Source organism: Haplochromis burtoni, unplaced genomic scaffold, assembly GCF_018398535.1.
Source record: "Haplochromis burtoni strain Fernald_Lab_line unplaced genomic scaffold, NCSU_Asbu1 Contig_287, whole genome shotgun sequence".
Classification (NCBI taxonomy): Eukaryota; Metazoa; Chordata; class Actinopteri; order Cichliformes; family Cichlidae; genus Haplochromis; species Haplochromis burtoni.
Window position 1 is genome coordinate 404,273 of NW_024582648.1, and position 19,877 is coordinate 424,149.

The 19,877-nt window shown below is 42.6% G+C and overlaps 1 protein-coding gene across 1 annotated transcript; it reads right to left on the bottom strand.

Annotated features, from left to right (window-relative positions):
- Window positions 1-6,707: 6,707 nt before the first annotated feature.
- Window positions 6,708-11,333, bottom strand: mafba (v-maf avian musculoaponeurotic fibrosarcoma oncogene homolog Ba). The gene has a single exon (XM_005940257.3). It carries the CDS (start codon window positions 10,867-10,869, stop codon window positions 9,643-9,645), a length of 1,227 nt encoding a protein of 408 aa, XP_005940319.1. The 5' UTR covers window positions 10,870-11,333; the 3' UTR covers window positions 6,708-9,642.
- Between the last annotated feature and the right edge of the window lie 8,544 nt (window positions 11,334-19,877).

A 19,877-nucleotide genomic window follows, 5' to 3' on the forward strand; every position in this document is an offset into this window, starting at 1 on the left:
ATCCTGTGCTGCTTAGTCTTTTTGTACCGTCATCATTTTAGTTTAGCTTTTATGCTAGTCTAAAACAGTTGCTTGAAAGTTTTACGTAGTCTGATTAAGACCATAACCTTTGAGGCATAAGAAAAAAACGAATCTTTCTCATCCTGATGCCGGTGTTTTAAATGTTTTTTTCCCCATTTTATCAATTTACAAGTTGACTGCAAAGGTTGCCTTGTTTTGAGAATGCATGACTGCAAAACAAAGAAAGAAGTTCAGAGTTGTTATATAATGCAGATTTACCTGGAAACTGTAGAAGCTTGTGAATGTAAGCTTAACCTTTCTGATTCTTTTAGGTCTCTGCAACTGTCTGTACAAAGCCAACTTATCAAATGAGCAAGTTGCAACCTGTTAATGTGCCAAAACAAGGACAAAAATATATCAGTGCGCACCCGATTATAGTTTTCATATTTAATTACAACCCTGGTTATTAAGGATTATTATTTGTAGTTCAGCATAAAGATGAGCCTGAATTTGGTCCAAATGCCTCCAGGTTCTGTTGGCATTGTGCCAGGCTGCAGACCTGAACTTCCTTCATACTTGATGTTATTAACAGCTCCGTCTAAAAAAACAGCCAGTATCATGCTCCTCGTGACATTTAGAGATATCATCACACCCTGACACGTTAATAGAAGCATTGTTTTTTTCCTTTTGTTGTTCTGTTGCTTCCAAGAAAGATATCCATCATTCATGAACATTCGGCTTTATTATGTTAGAAGTGATTAGAGCATGCCTAACCCTCTTAGGGATTACTGGATTGAATCTTTGCCAGGAAATGTGCCACACACTGGCACAATATTGCCAGGATCCCTCAGTTAGGCAATATACGTGTTTCTTCTGTTGTTACTCTGATTACACCCTCTGCATAAATATGGAATATAGTTTCATTGCTTTTGTGTCCCTTTTTGTGTTGTTTAATGGAGGATGGGATGTCAGTCGACTGCTTCCAGGGGAAAGGTTTCCTGTCTTTGCCAAGGTATGCCCTCCTCCCTGTCTCTCATGTGGAGCAAAGCTCTATACTTGCTTGTAAATAGTGAGATAAGTGTGGTTTACCCGTCGCCGGGGTGTAAGGTGCACTCAGCACCACCCTGACTTGTCTGTGCCAAAGCCCAATAGGGGTGTAATTACCTGAGACTGGGTCAGCACTTTATCCAGGGTAAAAATACCTGCCTACTTATAGAAGGGGAGTAGTGAGGGAAGCCTGTCTTCACACATTCAGCCAAATGCCCCCTTAGTATTGGGGAAATACTCTGGTAGTCTCTCTGCTTCTTCCTTTAGAGGAGTTATATTGCATTAATTACGCAATATCACAGGGACTTCTGAAGTTGCCTTTCATAGTTGCAGCAGATTGCCCTACAGAGCAGTGAGACACATCCAATATTCCACTCTACCTCTAACTGCAGCCGACTTTCAGCCCGGTACCTTTCCACATTCACTGAATTCCCCTACTCCGCCCCTTTCACACCACATCTGTCTCTCTGCCCTCCGAGTCAAGGACAGAGAGGGCCAAGCAGACATGGAGAGGACACAGCAGACACAGAGAGCTTGTGTCAATTAAATGGTATGTGCTTATGCCGCAAATCACAGACACATGTTCCTTCTCCCCTCCCACCCTGTGGCTGTTGCCTCTCTTCTCCACCACCTAATGCAGCGTAATCATCCTCATTACCTAATGAGACCCTACTGTACACACAAAGCCTCCCCCCGCCCCCTCCCCCCAAACACATATGTATAAAGAGCAGCCACATGCTCATGAAAAACACTATAGACTATTATAGCAATGCGATAAACAACGCTCTGAACACCTACCACACTGTCAACAGAGTAGCTCTCAGTGCCACAACATTGTAAAGCCTCTAATGCCACAGTAATACTATTGTAGTGTGTATTATCAACAGGACAGTGAGCACTGAATTAGGCTGGCAGCTGGGGAGGGGAGAAACCCCTCATTAGCTCCCTTCAATGTATCTACTTCCCCTAATCGCTTACAATAACATAATCTCTTTAAAAGTGCTGCAGCTTAAGTCCAATCTGCCTAAAACCTGACACGTGATTGAGGTCAATCCGCAGTAAAACCTCAACTGTGGGGTCCCAAGAACTTCCACCCAGTATAAGCTACAGTACTCTATGAGCAGGTATGCATTTATTGCCGGCACTGTGCAGAATATTACATAGTTGTAATGCTTCACAGTGATTCAGACATGTCCCTCCACAGCTGTCTTCATACATACCCTCAGCGAGACAGAGCACAGCCGGCCGCCTTCTTCTGTGCATGATCCCAGTGCAGTTTGTATCCTTCTCACAGCCTCCGTTCTCTCTAACCCTAGTAGAGGAGACCCATTATGCCCTTTTTTTATTTTTTTGATGTTTTTCCATAGTGTCTCTTGCCTGCAAACCACTTACAGATGTTGGCAGCGGGGAGCGTTGTGGCAACTCCAAACGAGGAAATCTAAATAGAGATCAGGCTGTAAAATAAAAAAGAAGGCCAAGCGAAAGAGAAAACAAGGGTAAAAGCAAGAAAGCAAATGCGAGAATGAGGTGAATGGGTTAGAGAGAAAGTAGAAGGCATTAGTGTGGAATTAGTAAAGACAGAAAAAAAACTTACTGGGCAAGTATGAAATGTGATGTTATTTTTAATGACTGGTTTCTGCAGAGCTTGGACAGTTTGCTCTGGTTTGCATCTTTGTAAACATCTTTATTTCCCACACAACAGACAAGCAGAGGTAGTAACAAACACAAAACTGTGGCACAATGGTGGTATACTTACAGAGCAGGACTAGGTTAGGATAGAAATATTGCCAAAAAAGGCAGCTACTGTAACAGGAAACATACACTTTGAACAAACTACTACAGCCTCTCAGTAGCTGATAATTATACCCTTAAAATTCTATATGGCTCAAAACCACAGCTTCATATTCACCTTTCCAGTTGCTGCTCCCTTGGCAGGTTTTTACATTAAATAGTGTTTTATAACATATATAAATAACCAGTACCAGCTGGAATTTACCGGTGCATACTGGAAAATAGGTTGGCTGGGCTCAAATAGGCTTGGTTTGATCTGTGGGGGCGGCTCCATGTTACCTCCCTCCACCTGTTTTACAGGAAGTAGGCTTGTCCTGGTGGATCGGAGAGGAAATGTGCTGAAATGCTACATCCTGCTCACAGCTTTTGGGTCACAGTTCAGTATCGCTAGTATTCGCTACGTCCAGACACCTGCTAGAGAGAAAGAGAGCACAGAGAGAGAGGGAGAAGTGGCAGCGCGTGTGCAGCCATGTCACTCCCCCGAACAGTGATTGTAAAAATGAGTGACCTGTCTCTCCCGTCTCGCTTCTCGCCCTCATCCCCCCTCCCCACCACCCCCTGCACTTTATTTATTAATGGATCCATTCAATTATTTACCTCACATCTTGGGGCGACAACAGGCCAGAGCGCAGTACATAAGGTGGAGATGATACAGTCGACATGCACAACACACAGACACAGAGTGTGTTCTCTGTAGAATTAGCTGACTGCTACCCATTTCTCAAAGGATTGTTTTTGATTTTTTCTTTTGCTTGTTCTATTGATTGGTAGAAATCAGCTTCCTGGGGCCCAAGATGATGTTTTTAAATAGCTTACTTTGTCTAATCACTGGTTTAAAACTCAGTAATCAATATTGTGAATAATCAGTATTTAAGCACAAAACAAGTACAAGAGTTATAGCATTAGGAATCCATACAAGTTTTATACTTATGTGTTTTGTTTTTTACTAATATGCTCAAATAAGTGGCATGTACGGCTTACGTGGAGAAACTTGAATGCTTCCTCCACCAGTGCTTTTCAGCCACAGCACTTAAACAGCAGCAAGTTCCTTTTACATGACCTGGTGACATGCGGTCTGTATACCTTTAAAAGTTACTACAGCATCCTGTTTGCAGTAGAGGTTGATGGTCAAACGTATCATTGACTGCTCTGTGTCTGCTCTTATCTTCTCCCTCTGGCCTTATCCCCGCAGTGGCCAGACATGGATCAATCCCACCCGGAATTGGGTTTCACATCCCGGAAGCAGAGATGTACACATGGGTCACTTTCATCGACTCACTGCGGCCATGGCTATAGGTATCCATCATACAGACCATTGACTGGTTGTGACCATGAAGGTACAAATTCATCACAACGAGAGAGTGTGGTTGACGAGGTCAGTGGGGAAAAAGTAGCTCTTTCCCATCTACAGTCAGGTGAAAATTGAGCCTTTTGACGTATTATCATTTAAGTTGGTGTAATAACAGCACAGTGTGAATGTGGAAGTATTTGGAAAGCCCATATTTTGTGTCAAGTGTCTGTCTATGTGTCTGTGTGTGCATGTGCCGATCACATGACATAAGGAAATATATTTATACTACCTGCACCAATCTGTGTGATATCTACCAGAGGAATGATGTAATGTGTGTGTATGTTATCATTTAAGAATGTACATCCGTGTGTGTTTTTATGTTTGCGTGCATGATGCGTAACATGCTGAAGATGAATAACAGATGCTGTGACGCTGTCGCTATCTGAACTCCAGACTTGGCTGGCCTTGTCCGAGGACTGAAGGGGGAATAGATGAAGGGAAGGATGACGAGGGAGATGAGGGAGAGATGAGGAGAAGATGCTGAAGACTGATTGCCACTGACTCGCGTCCAGTGTACTGATGTAACTGGGAGATCCCCTCAGCATATTTGGGAAGAAAGCAAACATTTCCAGTGCCAAGAAGAATCTGACAGCACTCAACGCTAAAGAGGAAAGCAGAAAATAGAGAGATGAAACAACATATTTCTTTCATCTTCTATTCTCAATGTGTTTGTATTGGTAGGTAAATACTAACACATCCAAAAACAGTCTCAGTAACTGGTTAATGCTCTTTTGCGTGTGTGTATGTGTGTGTGTGTGTGTCCCTTGAAAATAGCCTGCTGTAATTTCCCAGGAAATCACTGTGATTTAGAGTAGCAGCAAAGTAACTTCCAATTACAGTGAATGGACTGCTAGTGTGGAAGTGGGCTAGACTGCTTGTGCACATGTGTGTCTCTGTGTGTGAGCAATATATCTGAATGGGATTTATTCCACATTTAAATTAATGAACATGATAATACATACAAAGCTCAAGCTATGCTGGTGGTAATTAAAAATAACTAAATGTGGTTCTCTCAGTTGAGCAGCGTGTGGTAAAATTAGCACAAAAAAAGATCCCCTCTTTTTTTCCCTAAATGATGAAAGATGCAAATGAGTTCATGGTTTGAGTTCAAGTCTGCATAGAGGAAGCAGCAGTGAGCACACACTCTTCAGAGGCTCTAAAATGCGTGCAGCTGGGTTGAGGCTAATGCTTGGAGAGCTTATAAAAGGAGCTGACCTGCTGAAGCTGACTGGAGCATAAAAATGTCGTGAGGTCCAGGCGATGAACAGAAGCATGCCATGATTGAGGCTGCTGTTCCGGACTGCTTGATGCTGCCGCTGCGGATACAAGGAGCTGAAGGTGGAGGCTGGCAGAGCGGGCTGAATGCAGATAGGATCTCTGTGGGGGGGCATGAATGTGTGATTGGAGACTAAAATCATTACAGTACGCCAGGTCCCTGTGTCCTTGGCTCTTCCGCTGAGCTGAGGTTGATGCTGATGCGCTCTCGTAGTTTCAACCTCTGCCTTTTTCGCTCATATTTTTTTATCCTTTCCCCAATTTATCATCACACATTTCTGTGAAATACACACAATCCCCAATGAAAGACGCTCTTCTTCGCAAAATTTTAAATCACTCTCTGCAGGCAAGAATATGACAAAAAGTTCCCTTTGAGATGTTATCGCTGCAGCTTGTTAATAATGCACATAAAATGCAGTCAGGAATCATGTGAGCAAAAAATAGTGTAATAATGTACTCAGGTTTTCAGATTTTTTTAGACATAAATCAGATTGCCGTAATATTTTTTAGGATCAGCTTTTTTCATGCCGTCCAATATTGATGCATTGCTTTTCAGAGGTTTATCATACATGTGGCGGAAATAGAATTTAAGCCTCTGCGATGAAATTGGTAAACTTCGTCATGTATTTGATATTAATGCTGGATTATTTCCCTCTGTGTGTCTCAGCGAGCGCTTCCAGACTCTTTCCCCTTTTCTTTTCCATGCATCCAGCTGAGTTTCATGCACATTTTGAGTGCTGAAGTCATAATATGATTCTTTACATAACCTGTTTAGATCTGATTCACTCATGAAGTGACGTTTATGAAAAATCTGAAGAAAAGAATCGGGATAAAGATAAGCCTATTCACTTGTTTTTGTTATGTTCAATTAAAATCACATATTAAAGGCCTCTTTCTCCTGGTTGACCCCAGTTGCACTCATGGCCCCAGGCTGCTGGTGGCTGTCCAAAGAGAGAGAGGGAGAGAGAGGGGAGAATGTAAACTAGACTTGCCTTCCTTGAGTCTCATTGGTTGATTCCTTCCTAGCGGTTTTGTCCTTGAGAATGTGCAGACATGGGGCAGATAATGTTCTGACACCAGAAACTCTAGACCGGGACCAGATCAACACTTACTCCCTTCTTCTTCTCTGCTTCTATCATCGTACTGTCAGGACATGCACATTGAAGAGTGACGGTGCTTTTGATATGTATATATACTGCGCCTAAAACTCAAGAGTGTGTTTTCATTTATTTAGTTTGTTTTAAGGCAAATCAACAAAATACCAGAATTGTATACTTTGCTCAAGTGTTTGCATGCAGCAATAATCAGAAGTGAAGACAGACTTCCGAGGTATAGCAAGTGTGTTGACACATGGCAATAATAAATTCCATTACCGTTAACCGTAAAAATATCACACCCGCAGGCGCACACGGGATTATTTTGAAACTGAGGCCTTGCTCCGCGCGTTAGGCGACAGGGTCGGACGTTTTTTTTTAAGATTCAAATTTTGTAAGAACCAGTTAGATTTAGCCTTTAAGTGTATTCAAAGCCATGCACGGTGAGAATGAAAATTATTGTAACACTTAATGTAAATTTAAGGTTTTCATCTGTTCTCCGGTATATTGCAAGGTCAAAGATCTCCTTTTACGGCGCGGGGTTTCTGCAGAAGTCAGCATGCCAGCAGAGCAGCGTGTATAGGAATCTCCCTGCAGCGGCACATAAACTACCATACCCGGTGATCTAATCACTGTAGGCCAGTGGGCTTTAATCCAAAGTTTGCACTTTGTTTTTACGTCTGAAAATAAAAATGAAGGCAAAGTGCAAATGAAACGGAAACTGCTTGATTAGTGCAAATTAGCTCTTAAAGGGAAAAAATAATTTTAAATGTTTTTCAGGGCATTAGCAAACTTTTTAAAGATTCATATTGTTACTGTCGTTACACTGCGTGGCAGCTTTAATTACCGCTAGTATGCTGTTGTTTATATGACAGAATGATTTTGTCACAGATCCTTAAATGTGAAAACGAAAAAATAATAAAGTCTGAGAGGTAATTATTGCCATTTCAATGACTTTAATAAGCAAAATAGGAAACAATTTCTTCCAAAAAACAACAAAAAGAGACAAAACAGAAACCAGCCTGAATGGAACAGTTCAAATTTAAGTGTTACTATTATTTATATAAACAGGATTGAAAGTTGATCCCCATCATCGCCAAGTACATGAAATTTGTGAAAACAAAACAACAACCCGCTGCTGCAGTTTCAGTTCGATTTCAACACAGTTGAATCAGTAACAAACCAAAGATTGTTAAATGCATGACTTTTCAACAACAGTTTCAATGCAAGCACCATGCTTTAATCGATATGATCTGACAGTTTAATTTAAATCATTAAAATAAAAAACTTTTAACTATGCATCTGGCCAGCAGAACCAGAATCATCAAATAATAATAAAACAAAGAAAAAAAGTATTACATAACATACACATTGTTTTCATTTTGAGACTTTGCACAACCTGGATCCCCTTTTTTTACTGACCGGCAGAAAAAAATCAGGAAAAACATAGAACATTAATATTCAAACTTTCTATCAAAAACATTCGTGTTATCTAAATCGTAACTGCGAATTTTCTAAATATAGCGTAAAATATAAATGATCAACATCTGGTCGAATGGAGTTGGGGGGGCTACAGGTGGCTGCCAATTATGATGAGAAATATTTGGACTTGTTTGGTTCTAATTTGTTTAGAAATGCAGATAACACCTCGCCCCACTGAATATGTGCCATAAAAGCTACACTGAGTGTGAAAATAGCAGAGTGTTAATACACGCGGTATCCAGCCTTCGGTGCAATGGAGTATAAACTCTGCGTAATCTGGTTTGAATAATGTCGTGGTCACATGCTTGTCTCCTCTGCCTCACACAACATGCGTCCTAAATACTACTCTTAAAAGTTCGCACTGAGGCCTGCCTTTAATAGTTTTGCAGTATTACATCATAGTATGTCTTTCCTGGAGGGGGGTCTGCACAAAATTCAAAATGAAAAACTCGCAAATCATTATCCAAAAAAGTGCACTTGACACAGTTTTGCTGTATTTAAATGCAACTGGGAAAACAAATGCACTCCTCTTTCAAACAATACCGAACAAGATAAAAAAAAAAATCATAACAAATGAAATAAAAACACAACACACAGAAAGAAGTACAAACCAGCCTCCTCAATCTTGTTGTGCAGTTTTCGCGGTTGCATAATATTTACAAGCCCCCCCCAAAAAAGAAAAAGAAGCCCACACCATGATACTGCACCGCCAGTCCTGCTGTTCTGTCCCCGCTGCATTTCTCTAACCCCCCACCCCCACCCCCCAAAAAAGCGCAGATCAACAACATGCTCTTAATATACACGAGAAGATGAAGGTACAAAATAGAAATTATTACCGTACATGTCCAGCATGCAGGATTAATATTTAATGCAGATTTTTTTGTTTTGTTTTCAATATATATTCGAATATAACCAAGCAGGCAATAAATCAATGAGATGTTGCATAAAATGTCCCCTCCCGTGACGGGTTAGTAGACGGAAGATAAATTTGCATAAAGTGGTGTCCCGTTTTTTTGTTTTTTTTTTTGTTTTTTTTTTTAAGATTCATTTGTTAATTTTTTCTTCAGATTTCGGGTCCACTTGTCGAATGTGAGTCTGGTGAGTTGCAGGCTGTGAGATCGGGCCTGCTTGTTGGTTCATAAGAATGTCAGCAAAAATACAACTGCCTTACGCCGTCCCACGTTACTTACAGGTGATTTAAAAGCTGGAGCCTCAAGTGAGAGACAAACGAACAAACAAAAAAAGTTCATCAGTCGCTCCTCTTCTTTGAAGAAGACAAACAAAAGTCTCTTCACTACAAGCAACTAATCTACAAAGATGCTGCGACTGATCGGACACTCTACATTGCTCTTTGTATCTCAGTTGACACGTGGATGGTGAGATGATTATATATGAGAATACTATCTGATGGATTACTCGTCTAATATGAATATAATTGTTACCGTTATTAATATAATCAAACAGTATGGGAGGTGTGGATTATTATCGTTTGCGCATCAGCAAAGTCAGTCAGAAAGTAAAGGTGTCGGGGGGTGGTGGAGTGGGGGTGGGGGTTGTTTGTTGAGTAAGTTGGAGGGTTCACAAGAAAAAGGCTATGGCAACTCACATGAAAAACTCTGGTGATGAAGGGTTGTCACTGGTTGAGCCAGCCTCGCGGAACCCGTTATTGGCCCCCGACCCCGTCAGTTTCTCACACTTGAGTTTGTAGGCGTCCCTCTCCCTCGCCAGCCGGGTGATCTCCGCCTTCAGCTGCTCCACCTGGTTCATCAGCTGCGTCTTCTCGTTCTCCAGCACGTGCTTCTGCTGCACCCGCTTGAACCGGCAGGACTGAGCGTAGCCCCGGTTCTTCAGGGTCCTCCTCTTCTGCTTGAGGCGGATCACCTCGTCCTTGCTGAAGCCCCGTAGGTGTCTGTTGAGCTCCCTCACCGACATGGATACGAGCTGGTCGTCGGAGAAACGGTCCTCCACGTTGAGTCCGCCCCCGGAGCTGTGGTGCGCCGCTGACTGGCTCAGGTGGCCGTGCGGATGGTGGTGATGATGGTGGCGGTGATGGTGCAGCGGCTGGTGGGACTCTGGGGACACCGGAGATGGGCTGTCGGGGTCTTGGCTGTGGTGATGATGATGCTGGCTATGTGGGTGGCTGTGTCCGCCCGGGTGCCCGGAAAGTTCCTCGGCGTGGTGCGGGATGCCTCCCGCATAGGGGTGATGATGCTGCTGGCTGTGGCCGTGATGACTGTGGTGGTGATGCGGGCCCCTGTAGCCCTCGAAAGCGCCTTGCTGCTGCAGCTGCTGTTGGACATGCGGAGGCGGAGGGTGGCCGTGAGCTGTCGCTCCAATCAGGGCCTCCACTGCGTCCTCCGGGGTCAGGCTTAGCGTCTGTGGGTCTATCTGCTGGTGGTACCCGTTGTTCGGCATCCAGTACAGCTCCTCCAGGTGGCTTTTCTGCTCCGTGGGGCTGAAGCTGGGCGACGAGGGCACCGAGCTGCAGGGTGTACTGATAGGGGTGGAAGACACAGAGCCTTGGGGTTGGAGACGGTTACACTGGCGCACCCCGTTGCGATCCAGCCCGGCCAGGCCTTCCTTCTTCACGTCAAACTTCATCAGGTCAAAATCGTTCACATATTCCAGAGCCAGAGGGCTGCTGGGCAGCTCCGGCCCCATGCTCAGCTCTGCGCTCATGTTGTTGTCGCGACTCTTTTGCAGATATGCAAAAGTGTTGGCGAGCGTCGCAAAAACTGACTTATTAATCAGCGTCTCTTCTCTCCTTTCTTGTTTCATGCAATAGTTCTTTTGGCTCCTCCACCGCTGTGCACTGACTTGCTGTAGCATGAAACAGCGTGTGGTTGGTGGAAAAAAAGGAAAAAAAGAAAAAAAAAGTCGTGGAGGAAAACTTTCAGACTAATGCACTGCACACGGTTTGCGTCATATAGCCTACTTCTGCTGGGATAATCTGGCAGAGAGAGACCAGGCGGGAGGTAGAAAGCTGTGCGTCTCAGTGCAAAAGTAAAACCCGAGTCCCTTCAGCAGAAGTGCATTTACAAGAAAAAAACATAAATAATAATAACAAAAGAAATACCACGTTAATTCGCTGAGACGGGCACCAGTCCTCGTTGCAATTTCTTGGTTGTAAGTCCCTTTTTTCCCCAGGAAAATAAAAGGAGCGAGTAAGCGGTGTAAATAGGGCGTCTGATTTTCGCTGAGAAGCAGCTTTTCCAGCTCTGCACCGCAGAGATTTAAAGGCTCGCCTCTCTCACTCTCTCCACTCTCTGGTATCCAGCAGACTGCGCTTGAAGCCAGCCTTGCGCTTTATACTAATATCGCCTGGTGACGTCGAGCTCGGTAGCACTCGGTTCTCCAATGGGAACAGGACTTTGCGCTCAAACAGAGGAAGAGAAAGAGGAGAGGGACGAAGGAGAGGAGGGCGCTCGATCCAGTCTTGACAGCTACAGTCAGCTGACCGACTTCCCTAAAAGTAGAAGAACGGTGGAAAGTGGCGGAGTGAAATGCCTTCGATGTAAAGCGCTGCTCCTCGTATTCAGTCGTGTCTGAAATGAGAGAAACGTGAAAGAACTGCCACTTTATGGTCCAACACTCTTAGAATGACACCAAACGTTGAATTTCAGGCAGATTTCTGAGGTAGTCCTAACAGTTGTTCCAGATGTTTCCAGATGCACAATACAAATTGGACTTACCACAGGCACTGCTCCTGCATTATAGTTCAAGACACAACTTCATTTGTCTTGAAAATGAGATCAAGAAGAATCATTTTCTTATGTTGTCTTGTTTATGTTTATTTGCTGCATGTCTATAACTTTCAAAAACCCAAAAGATAACCAGTCACATACAAGCCTGTATTACGCAGCATGGTGATAACACAAGGTCAGAACACAGTTTCTAAGCGACCTTAAAAGTTAAATCGTGACTATTTTTCTGCCACACACAATTTCACACACAGGCCCTTTAATGTATAATAACTATATTAAGGCTGTAGCTACAAATACGTCATTTTAATGTTCATTGTAGTGAAGAACCACAATAAAGTCTCAAGGTTTACATGTAGATCTGCTTCTCACTGGCGACAATACTGGTCCACTTTAATTTATGGATTTTTTAAATCCCAATTTATTGTTTAAACAAATAAAAAACATACCACTGCAGTATTCTATATAATGAAATTCGTGGATTAAATATCTTTTTGTTTGGTAAAAGCAAAGTTGACTTTGTTCAGACTCTGTTACTTGCACATCAGGCTGCTTTTGGCTCGCACCGTTTGTCTTACTCAAAACAGGGGATTCGCCAGAAAACAGGCTCAAGGCTGCCCCTGCGTGGGCAACGCACGAACCGACGAAGCTGTGGATGACGCTTCTGCTATACATTCCCCTTTAATTTGCGTTTGGATCGTCATCTCCGCGCTAATTGCTGCTTTCAAAGGTCACATCATGCAATTGTGACTGACAACAATTCATTTCTGTCACACGAGTCTCCGACAAGCTCGCTGTCACGCGTGTATTTTTAACACTCACTTTCTAACAGGTAGTTTGGCCAAAATAGGGTCAGATCTTCCCTGGAAGTATGCAAGCGTCATTGATCTGGTCTTTATTTTAATTGTCTGCTAAAAACAGAAAAAGAAAGAAGGGGGAAAAGGGAGTGTGAGCAAATGTCTCGCTTCCCTGCAAAAAGAAACTGCTTGTAAATGAGTCCGTTTGTAGGATCGATTGGATTATCATTTCGTTTCCACCTCATATCCACGGTTGAGCACAGCCGCGACCATAGCGTATTGATCAGACTCAATGTAAGAGGAGGCTGCCAAAGATGAGATCCGATAATGAAGGGCTTATTTGTTTAGTTTAAATTCTTAATCAGTTTTGAGCTGTAGCAGTGTATCAATAGATGAACTGTGACTCAAACTTCTGTCATAAATCACCCTCATATTTAACAACCCATAATAACTCGATGTGATGTAGTTTATGTTTGTTTTATTATGTCTTTGAAAATAGTCTTGGACTTAAGGCTAAAAGTTAAATTGATATAGTCCCCAGAAGAACTGATGATAAAAGATGAAGCTTTTAGCCAAACACGCGAATTATTATTATTATTATTATTATTATTATTATTATTATTATTATTATTATTATTATTATTATTATTATTATTATTATTATTATTATTATCATCAGTCATCACAGGCTTATGTCTTTATTATTTTGGACAAAAGGCACATTCTAATAACGGGATGTATTGATCCAAGAAAAATGCACTTTGCAGTGCACTTTACCGCGACTCTGGATCCCGTCTATTCCTTTTTTTTCTTTTTTCTTTTAGCTTTTATCGAGCGATAATGCACAATTATCCGGAATCTTTATAACATCTCAAGCCAACTCACACGCTACCCACTTTTTATTTTCAGGCTCAAAGCGCCTGATAACCACATACTGCTGTAGTCAACTTCAAATTCTAGGCATCCCCTTTCCCGAGCACAGGATATAAAAACATACAGGTAGTATTCCAGTTACAATCGTGCTCTGTTAATTCCCTGCACCTGCAGGCGAGCTTCTAAATCCTGAGCTCCAACTTGAACAGCGCCCTGAGCGAGTCGTGCCATGCCGAGCACAGCCGACTTAAAACTTCTTTCCAGCGAGGCCGACCCGGCGGCAGCCCCATTAGGTTGTAATGCTCTCAAATATAACCCGAGTCCACCGTCTAATAGATCCAGGCAGGCCTGGCGGCGGCTTTCCCCCTTCGGTAATAACGGGCTGTAATGGAGAGACGAGATGTAAAAAACCGTCCATGTCAGCAGCATATCGGTGGTTAATGATCTATTAAGTGATCCGTGTGCTTATGGACAGCGAAAAAAAAGTGTTGATGCTTGCTTATTCTCCCCTAATGAGAGTCCCATCCTACGGATTTTAGGAATGAATAACAGAAATAAAATCACCTTTAAAATGTTACATTTAACAGTTGACGCATGGAGGCTGCAGAGGCTGCACAGCTTCCCACAGCTCACATCTCACACCTGCAGCAGGCCCGGTGGTTTCACACAGGAGGCCCGTGGTCTGTCCATAGGAAGATACATGATTCGCCTCACAAATATGGATTTCTATTCTACTTCAGGACCTATCCATGCATGCGCATCTGCGCTCCGGTGGCCAAGCTGCACTGCCAAAACCCGTTGGATCTCAACTCAAACCCGATCTGTATGGAAAGACAGAGTGATTATAAGGAACACCTTTCCCCCCTTCTTTTAGAAACAGAATCAGCTTCTCTGTTTAACTCTAAGGTAAATATTTGGTTCTATTTCAGAATATTTTTGCTATCTGGCGCGCGTAAACTTTAACGGTTTTCTCGAAAGTTGCTGGAAATGTTACAGAAAAAAGGGAGGTAGCCGAGCTGGAAGGCCCGCGACGGGGAGGGTGAGGGATGGAGATGGGGAGACGGTGCTTTCGGAAGTGCTGCTTTGATGCGTTTTGATGCAGGAGGAAGAAAAGAGACGCAGAGCAGACGGGCAGACCCGGCTCCATCCTCTGAAACACGCCTTCATTGCGCAGTAACTGATTTAAAATGTTTTTTCAGATGTAATATACGCAAATGTAAAACAAACTTAGTAGCTTTTTGTCAATGCAACAATCACCCCGCGTTTAATTGAAGTTGTATTTTTGTAGTTTTGCAGAATCAATATCAGAAAAAGAGTCGCTGTGAGTTTGTCAAGAATGCATGTTCGTTTTTGTGCAACGAATTAACTGATTCATGATTAATTGTCAATATTTTATAGCTGAAACATTTGAAATGCACTTCATCACTAAAAGTGCATAATGTATTTAACAGGCGGAATCGCAGTATAAACAGGTGTTCCCATCATTAACGTGATGGGTTTCGGCGTAAAATAGTGATAACACCAGCAAATCCGTCTCTAAAATTTAAGTTCGATTATACACTCAGTCGTCCTTTTTGAATCAGTAATCTACATCTTCCGTTTACAAGGTGAGAGTTACTCAGGCATTCTTGTTTACTCCAGACTGATCGATTATCTCCGTAAAAACATGTATTATTAAGACGTGTCGTCTATGTAAACAGGCAGAGGCCAGCCTCTGAAGAAGAGTAACATTCCCATCAGGGATAATTGACTGAAGAGAGGTGAGATAAGTGCAAATTCATGCAGTCTCATTAATATGAAATAGTATCGATTTAACGGTGGACATCAAATGTTGTCTTTAAAAGTCCACCATTCTTCAGGAGTATTATCACAACGCGTGCACTCTCGCTATTTGCACGTTAAAAGGGTAGTTGTGTTTGCGAGGGAAATTAAGGTTTATTTCTTGTGACAGGGCGCCTCTGGTGGCGCATTTACTCATTGCTAATAGTCTGACGTGTATCATCAGTGACATGCAGTCTCTTTTTGGCACTAACCCCATGCAGACAGCTCCAACTTCAAAACTGAAGTTATTTGCTTTGCTTTTTTGGATATGGCAGAGCAACAGAGAGGATATAAAAATATGATGGGGAGGCCAAGACATAATTGTAGGCCTTTTCTGAGATTAGATGTCTCTGATTGACATGTAGTAAATATAACAACAAATAAATGTCAGTGTGCACTGTACTGGCTTAATCCCAGAAGAAAAAGAACAATAAATCTGCCTTTTGCTGTGGTCATTTCATTAATGTAAATTGCAATGCTATGTACAATAGTTTGGCTTCCTTCCAGTTGGCTTATTGCTGAGGCATATGCATGATATTGGGTTTTGTCATAAACTGGTGGCTGTGTGACCACAGAATGTAGGCGACACCACAAGAACCAAATATCATAGTGCAGGCAGGACATAATTAAAGACCATATTCTCAGGTCATAACTGCAATTTACATCTGTATTTTCTTAGCCAATAACTGGCTACTGTAATTCTAAAGATACCCGCATGTACTGAAAGCATAATTACAGTAATTCTGAGTAAAAAGTTAAATATTTTTCTTAGAATTAATTGATGTATGCTTCTAGCTGTACAAGCACCTAGAAGCAGTTTCTTTTTTTAAAAAAACTTTTGTGTTGTACCTGAATGTCAGACTTTAACATGTCAGTGCTGAGGAACATCCACTGGCTTCTTTAGCCTTTTCTAATTGTCTGCATATGGAGCTGTCAGAGCTTATCACTGACTTACATTAAACCTCCACTTCATATATTCTGGAAAATATGCGTCATGTAGCAGAGACTAAACACAACACCGGCATGTTATTAAGCTAAGAGTAAAGAGAGAGATTTAATAGCCCTCAAACGTCTCTTTATAATATCTTAGAAGACTTTATCTTCCTGTCAAGTGTGTAAATGTTTATGAGCAGACTTAGTTTGTTCTGATTGTGTGCACGTGAAAGCTGCACACAGGAGCTAGCAGACCCTCGGTCATATTGTTTTGGCCATGTTTGAGTGTGTGGGCATGATTGATCTGGAGGTGGGTGGGCGCCACACCAGGCAGTTTTAGGGATTAGAGCCGAACTGGCATTTTTATTTTTCTCAGTGCCACAGACTCCTCCTCTAACCCAACCATTCATCTGTTCTGTTTTTTCTCTCTCACCTCCCATCAGGATGTTCTTGCACAGCACTGTCCCTGTTTGTAGTAATGTTCAGTCACGTTGTCGAAAGACGCTGCTGTTATCAAACATCTATACTTTATACTCCTTCGTATACCCTTTTAGTCTTCTTCTCTCCTTCTCTGTCCACCCTCCCTGGCCGGGTGACCTCCTTACCTCTCAGCTCTCTCACCCTTCTCCTCTGGCCCTGGCCCTGCCCACCCTGGGTCATTTATCATGGACCAGAAGGGGAGCCCCCGGGCCTGCAAGCCCCCGTCAGCCCCTGCAATCGCCTCTTTGTGGCTCCCAGCAAACAAGTGTTGGATCAGCAAAAGTCTATTAAAGCCTGGTGGGCCTTTCTCAGCCAATTGGGCTCGGGTCACTGAGCTGCTCTCCTTGCTGCTCCGAGTGCTCTTTGTGTCGCCGCCGTTCGCTGACACAGATCCTCACAAGATTAATGATTTTTAGCAGCCATTTGGGTCTCATTCACAGGGTCCTTCTCTCTTTCTGTCTCTCTTCCACTTTTCCTCTTTCCCCCCAGTCATTCTGCTCTTATTTCTTTTACCTACTTCTTCTACTCTCCTGTATCCCCATCCATATCTGTTTTACTTTTTGTTTACTGATTCAGTCGTCTCCTCCTCCTTTTTACTGCAGTTCCAATCAGCATTGATCGTTTTTTTCTGTTTAGTTTTCAAGGCCACTATTCATACAGTTGTGTTCACTGCTAATGGAAGTCACAATGTTATAAATGGCTTTGATTTAGAGATTTTATGCATAAAAATGAGAATTGAAAAAAGCTCCTTATTGTTCTTTGTTTGAGAGTCATGAACTCTTGTCTGATATAGCCCAGGCATGTTAAGAAAACCAGCTCAAGTATCCACATTACAGTCCTGCTAGGTCTCCCCGCAGCATTCCTCAGGAGGCTCAGAGTAATTTGAAATCTTAGAGCCACTTCCACGACTTCCATGTTGCCATGTTCTCAGTGTTGTTTCCAGTAATTACTGCAGGTTAAGTGCACGTCCCGGAGCCCAGTGGAGGCAGCTCTATCCCTCACCTGGGACATGACTCAGCACACTTCAGGTCATCCGGCCATTTCCCTGACCACTGGACCACACCCCACCTACTCTAAACCCGCAGGACAGCCACGTTCACTTCCATCACGTAATGTAATGGTTGTTTTATTTACTGGCTGAACTGTTTGCAGAAAGACAGCCCACACTAACATCTTTATCTAGTCGGATGCTAAAAAAGCATATATTTCTTGTCTTTATTTTCATATTCAGCAGCTTCTAAATAAGATTATGCTTTATGTAAACTGAAACATTATATGTTTCTCTCCTGGCTAAGATGGGAGATACAGTCTTAATGCATTCGATTTTAGATAGGAATGATAAAATGTGCATTTTGCCATTCATATCTTACACCTGCCACTCTGTCAAAATGAGTTCAGGCTTCGGTTGTCTGAATTAAACAAAGCAAACTTCCCCTATGCTGTATGCTTCCTTTGACTCTCAGCAAGACAAGACTGTCTGTGGAAGCAAGAAGAGAGCTGGACTTACATTAAGCTGTACTTCAGAATATATGATTAGGTTAAAAAAAATGACTGTGGCTGTTCTCCATAATCACTTAGAGTGGAGACATGTTAGGAAAGGATCTCTACAGTGACGTCTAACTTTTTTTTTGTGCTGACCAGATATTAAAGGATGATATTTAGGCTCTCAGCACTGCACTTTTATTTTTGCGCTAAAGTACAGTTACATCCATGTAGATAGTTCCTAATCAGCTCAGCTGTTCTTAGGTTCTTATCAGGATGTGTTGGCTGAGCAGTGAAAGAAACAAACTGTGTGTGCATGTAGTGTATATGTAAAAAAATAATATAATGTTCACGCGTTAGCCTAGCGAAGCTGTCAGCGCGGCTGCCGGTGGGTCAGTGTCTGCTTTCACCTAAAACTCTCTGTGTGTGTTTACAGCATGTCTGTTTCAGGACTGAATGGATGGACCCAGCCTGCTGCTGTGTCCATCCACCTGCCCCGTTTCCTGTCTGACTAATGTTCTTTTTTGTGTGCGTGCGTGCGTGCATGCATGCATGTGTGTGTATGTGTGTTTGTTTTATATGTGTCGTTGTGTGGAAGTGGTTATAGATGGGACTACACCATCGCACTGGCAGTCTGAATCATTACTCACAGAGATAGGGAGAGACCCAGGGCCGAGGAAACCCTAACATCCTCCACCTTCCTGCACTGACACACACACACACACACACACCCACACACACACACACACACACACACACACACACACACACTTGCACACATAGACACACTCTGGCTTTCACATATCCCCAGGTTATTCATTTGTACGCAGAGTGCCTGGCATTTCACCATATCCGCCCCCCTCCACCCCAACAAACCCCCTTTATTAAGAGACAGAAGCATTGGGTTCCCTTTTGCAGGGGGGGTGAGGAATGGTTTCCGTTTGAGCCTTATATTCTCTGCTTGTGCTCTTTGTTCCTTACCTCTTCATTTCTCTTAATCTTTCATTGTCATTGCTTTCTCCCTTTTTCTCTGTCTCGTTTTCTCTTTTTCTTTTTAAGGGAAGCTGTCAGCCCCCAGCCCCGATGGCTACTTGTTTTTAGACGACCAAAGGCAAGGATGGAAAAAAAAAGTTGCTGCTAATTTGCAGTATGGGTTTTTACCTGCATTTTGAGACTCCAGATGTAAATCAGTAGCAGCAGATACTGGCCTCTAGAGTTGTAAAGGTGCAGAATTCCCACTGATTTTGAGCATTGGGATTCCCCTACAAAGCCAGTGAACCTTTACTCTGGTACTTAAGTCTGGCTGTGCTGGTGGAGATTCACTTTAATAGGCATAATTAATAATGAGCACTACGCTGCCACATTAGAATTAAATGCACAAGCAGGTTGCTACAATGCTAAACTTTACTTTAGAGAACCTCTTATGAAGTCGATGCATTTACTAAGCTAGTTTCTGGCCTAGTTTATTAGGCATATTTATTATAATAATTCTTTTGTATTTATAACTAATCTTCCCAAGATGCATCTTATCTGGTTGCTTATTCTGTCTCTTCCTCAGGTGGAGAAAGATCCCTCACTTTGTTGAATATATGGGAGCAATTACACCCCCATCATGAAGAGACTGTGGACCTATGCTGAATGGTAAAATGGCAATATTGTTAAACAGCCTGATTCAAAGCTCACAGTAAGAATATTGCTGTAAACAATAAAAAAACAAAACAAAAGAAGAAAAAAAAAGAAAAAGTGTATC